The sequence below is a fragment of the Daldinia caldariorum genome (genome assembly GCF_022478825.1).
Source record: "Daldinia caldariorum strain CBS 122874 unplaced genomic scaffold F4812scaffold_15, whole genome shotgun sequence".
NCBI lineage: Eukaryota > Fungi > Ascomycota > Sordariomycetes > Xylariales > Hypoxylaceae > Daldinia > Daldinia caldariorum.
The window spans coordinates 113,771-118,264 of record NW_025953051.1 but is presented as its reverse complement, the minus strand read 5'-3'; the positions used below and the strand labels follow the sequence as shown (position 1 = coordinate 118,264).

The 4,494-nt window shown below is 39.4% G+C and overlaps 1 protein-coding gene across 1 annotated transcript; it reads right to left on the bottom strand.

Moving 5' to 3' along the window:
• Nucleotides 1-2,434: 2,434 nt before the first annotated feature.
• Nucleotides 2,435-3,974, bottom strand: F4812DRAFT_116920 (Translin). The gene is made up of 3 exons (XM_047929417.1): nt 3,578-3,974; nt 3,495-3,512; nt 2,435-3,412 (listed from the first exon to the last, which is right to left on the bottom strand). Exons 1-3 carry the CDS (start codon nt 3,805-3,807, stop codon nt 2,806-2,808), a joined length of 855 nt encoding a protein of 284 aa, XP_047787612.1. The 5' UTR covers nt 3,808-3,974; the 3' UTR covers nt 2,435-2,805.
• Between the last annotated feature and the right edge of the window lie 520 nt (nt 3,975-4,494).

Below are 4,494 nucleotides of genomic sequence, written 5' to 3'. Positions count from 1 at the left end.
GGAGGGATACGGAGAAAATGATACCTTAGCGTCTTAGGGGGGGGGTTCTTAAACCGTATATATACCGCTTATGTACGATTTAAAAAATTAAACTGCTTTATATTAAACGTGTTAAAAAATAATTATTTAATTAAAGTAAATTATTTATATAATAAAATATATTAATTATATTAAATTATATATATAATTTTAAAAAAATATATATTTTTTATAAGTTTATAACGTTAAGCGAAAAAGCTGTAAAAATACCATTTAACTAATAAATCGTGGAAATATAAATACGTTAATAAATTTAAGCCATTTATTATTATAAGCCGTATATATACGATTCGAAATATTGAGCTAGTATATATACGGTTTAAAAAAAAACCCCAAGACGCTAAGGTAATATTGGAAGTTAGGTCAAATAAGTCGAATAACTCGCATAGCTCTAGCCTCTAGGATCTTGTATATCTAGTCCTCATACAGGTAGAAAATGCAACTATGTTGGGAGACGAACCAAACGGAATCCACCAAGCTAGACCAGACATCCAGCGCAGTGGGGAAACAAGACCAGGATGTCTTGTAATTTTACGTATTTCACTCCACACCTTTATTCCCCTCCGCCTCACCACTTTTTCGCAAATCGTGTCTTGCGTGTAGCCCATGTATTTTCCATGTATACAAGGGGCACAGCATGGCTTCTGCTCTCTACGTTCTCGGGGTAAGCTTCTTGGGGTAAGCTCCCCCAGCTTGCCCAGCCAACACCCCCCCAAAAAATGGCATCACTTCTACATTAAGAAGCTAAGTACTATGTAGTTACCAATCGATTGGGTGGCATTAAGACAACCTTGTTAAGCTGCAACGCTGTTAGATTACAACGAGATATCCCAATTAACGTAAAGGGGGGGGAGTTTTAAGCGAAACTTTTACTACGTAGCATGTAACTCCCCTTTTCACAATGTCATGCAGAGTGTTTTGAATCGGGCTGGCTTAAAACGCTAAAAGAGAGGACTCAGCTTCTGGAAAAAGTAGTGATCGTTAATAGGTCGGGATATTACCTGTTACTTATGTGGATTAATAAGCGGATATGCGCTAGCTAGATTAGATAATTGAAACTGGGGTTAAAAGCTTAGTTTGGCGAGTCTACGGCTTTGCTCAATAGATCCGGACCAATCCTCGATAGACCCATCTCAAGGGTTTAAGACAGGGTTGTAACTTGTTTGTAGCGTCTTTTTCCCCGTCGCGCCGGAGAAAAGGGACGAGTTTCCAGTCACTCCACTACCGTCCTTTCATTTTTATTTTTATTATTATTTCTATTTTTTCAATATATTCATTTCTGTGAGGTAATCTGTTGATAAGAGCCGTTGGCTAAGTAATTTAGAGATGGTCTAGGGTTGTGAAATGTGAAATGTGGAGTGTGGAGCTTGGAGCGTGGAGTTTACCAACAGTTGATCGTGTCCGTGACGTGATAGAAGCTTAAACCATAGTACAAGAATAACTAAAGACCTTCTAAATCATTACAAATAGGTAATAATAAGAGGAGCCGAGCGGCATGTTTCTCTTTATAAATGTTTGAAAATACTTCTACGAACTGACTTTTAAAATTTTAATAAATTATCATTATCTTCTTTTTCTTCTTTTAGTATATACCATATAATAGGGGTCGGGATGACCTTTTATCATTACCTGTAACTTGGTACGCTATCTTTAGTCTTACCCGAACTTGCGTAAACAGCACTAATCACTAATACTAATACCACGTATATGCAGTTTGTAGAGGGAAATAAAACGAACTCGGTGAGAAGTTAAGTTAGGTATATCAAATAAACGTCCGATGCTTTCAACTTGCTCCTATCCCATCCCATTGCAACCGTGATAGGGTAGTCCTACCTATCTAACACCCTTAGCAATAATCAGAGGCTGCCGACCCGAAACTCTAGATACTCGGAACTTACGGATCCGTAGTCCATGCGCTAAGGATGTTATTGGACAGCCATTAGACCAAAGGCAAGGCAAAGTTGGCTCACAAAAAGGACTAAATCCCCCGCTCTTGCGGGGGGAAGCGAACAACTTCCCCATCATCCTCCACCGTCATGTCGTGATCTCCAAGATCTGTCCAAGAGTCATATCGTTCTCAATAGTTAGCTCTCACCGCTCGGTTGTGCTATGTCATTGGCGACTAGAAAACTGCGCCGTCCGGCCACTTGACTTAATGAGGTTGTTCCTTTGGTGCGACAGGCATCGAACGAGCTTGGAAGCAAATACAGGAATGTCTTACCCCAGATTGTACCCCACAAATCCGCGGAGCTGAGGAAGCTGAGAAAGCTGAGAACCAGACGTCATTTACAAATAGCTACGCAGAATCTAAATACCTACACAAGGTACTGGCAAGACAGGATATTCGCGAGATCGTGTTGCAGGATAAACGTTTCCAGCTCACGTAGAAGACCAATTCGCTATCCCATAGGGGTGTGTTGTTATGTTACTTTAGAAGCAGGATTTCCGACACTTCTGCACATATTTGCGCTAGTAGTCCAAGTAATAATGATACACTTAGATCTTAAAGTATGTTGTTCGGCTCTCTAGCAAAGGCTATCAGTTGCGGTATTGAGTCGCATCTCTCAGTAGCCCGACAATAGTCCCTCAGGAGAGATAAGTTGTTACTGCAAACGACATATAAAGTAGTACATCACTATCTCTATTTAGTTTTGGTGTCTCCCGAAATGACGGCGGGACCTAGTCGAGGATGTAGTTGACCCTACACTCCAGAGCTAAAGAGAGACCTTTTGATGCTGTAGTCAAAAGGCAGCTGACCAGTTTGAATCAATCCATAGAAACATCCTCAGGGTCCCTCTCGGGCCCACCAGACTCATTCATGTCTGGCATCCAACCCTTCGGCCGCTCGTTACCCCGTACTGTGATGCCGTATCCAACCCTCTCTACCTTGAGGACCTGCTCGATCATGATGTCCAGCTTTTTGGCGTATACGCTAGACTTTCCACCGGCGGGTGGGCAGATCTGAAGCATGGAGCTTATATCCTGGAGGTCATTCAGGATCGTCCGGTCGTGGTCGGAGCCTTTGGTGCTCGAGCCTGGCATGCTTCCGCTTAATGCGGTGACGGCGGTTGCGAAGCGCATCATCTCACCTGTCAGATCGAATATACCAAACAGGTAGTCAGGAGTAGTCAGTGATATGTCAGCTGGGAGGGCCTCTTGGGCCTGCGATGGTGAGAGAAGCTTTTGGTGTTGGAGGTAGTGAGAAAAAGAAACGGCCTCGACAAATTCCTCAAGACAGATCAACGGATATCGGTAACGATTCATCCCTGTTACATCTGACTCAATGGTGGTTAGAAGTCCTCCTATCTCCTTTAGACGCTCATCGACGTCTGCTTGGATGCGAGGGGGGAGCGGCTGGTTAAGCTTGCGGACACTGCGAGATGGCTGTCAGGGAAACTGTAACTCGAGCAACAACTGATATCTCGATTTGGGGGGAAGAAGGGGAAGAATATTACCGTTGCAGTGAAAAAATTCTATAGTACTATTAGCGATAAAGGGCTAAGGAAAGAGGAAATACTTCAAACGCTCGTCAACTCACATCTTCTTGCTGAGAGCGGTAACATCTCGGGAAACCTTCCCGATCTTCATACGGCGATCATGATGCTCGTCCAATTCGTCGCGGAATGATTCGAACATGGAAGTGTACTGATTGCGAGGCATATCCTTAGTGGCCCTGCTATCCGCCACCTTTTCCTTGCCTTGGTGGTCTCTCTTAATGCCACCACCCATGGCTCGAGTCTTGTTATGCGGGACAACTACTTCAGGCATTCCTCTATAGCACCAATTCCTTTGTATTATTATTTTCTTTCTTATTCGTATATCATGTGGTATATCATGTGAAATTGTGTTGTGTGTTGATAAATTGTGGTATTTGAATAGGTTAGATGAATAGGTTAGATACCTACGTACCTATACTTTAATTTGTAACTAACTACCTTTGATTTGATTATCGCGACGAAACTAAATCGTACCTAGGTACCTAGGTACCTACTTATATGTAAGTGCATATCTTAGCGCTATATAATTAACCCTTATAAAAGTTATATTTATAAGGAAATTTTTATTAGTTATTAACGCCACTTGTTAAAGCTTATTTTTAGTTATTAAAATTGTTAGTTTTAATTAATAAAATTAAATAATTTTACTATTAAAATATTAAAATATATAAATTATATAATATAAATTATATATTATTTTTTATATAATAATATTATTAATAAGTACGTATATAATGTAAAAGCAAATAATAATAAAAGCAAATAATAATAAGGTAAAACTAGTATATTATTAATATGTAAAAAAAAAAAGAAAATTAAAAAAAAAACGAAAGAAAATTTATCCTTATATAATTTAAAATATATAAGTATTTTCTTTTATTAAGTACGTATTATAACAAGGTATATACTTATATTATAAAACTATTATTTATTTTATTTTCTTTTTTATAATTATTTA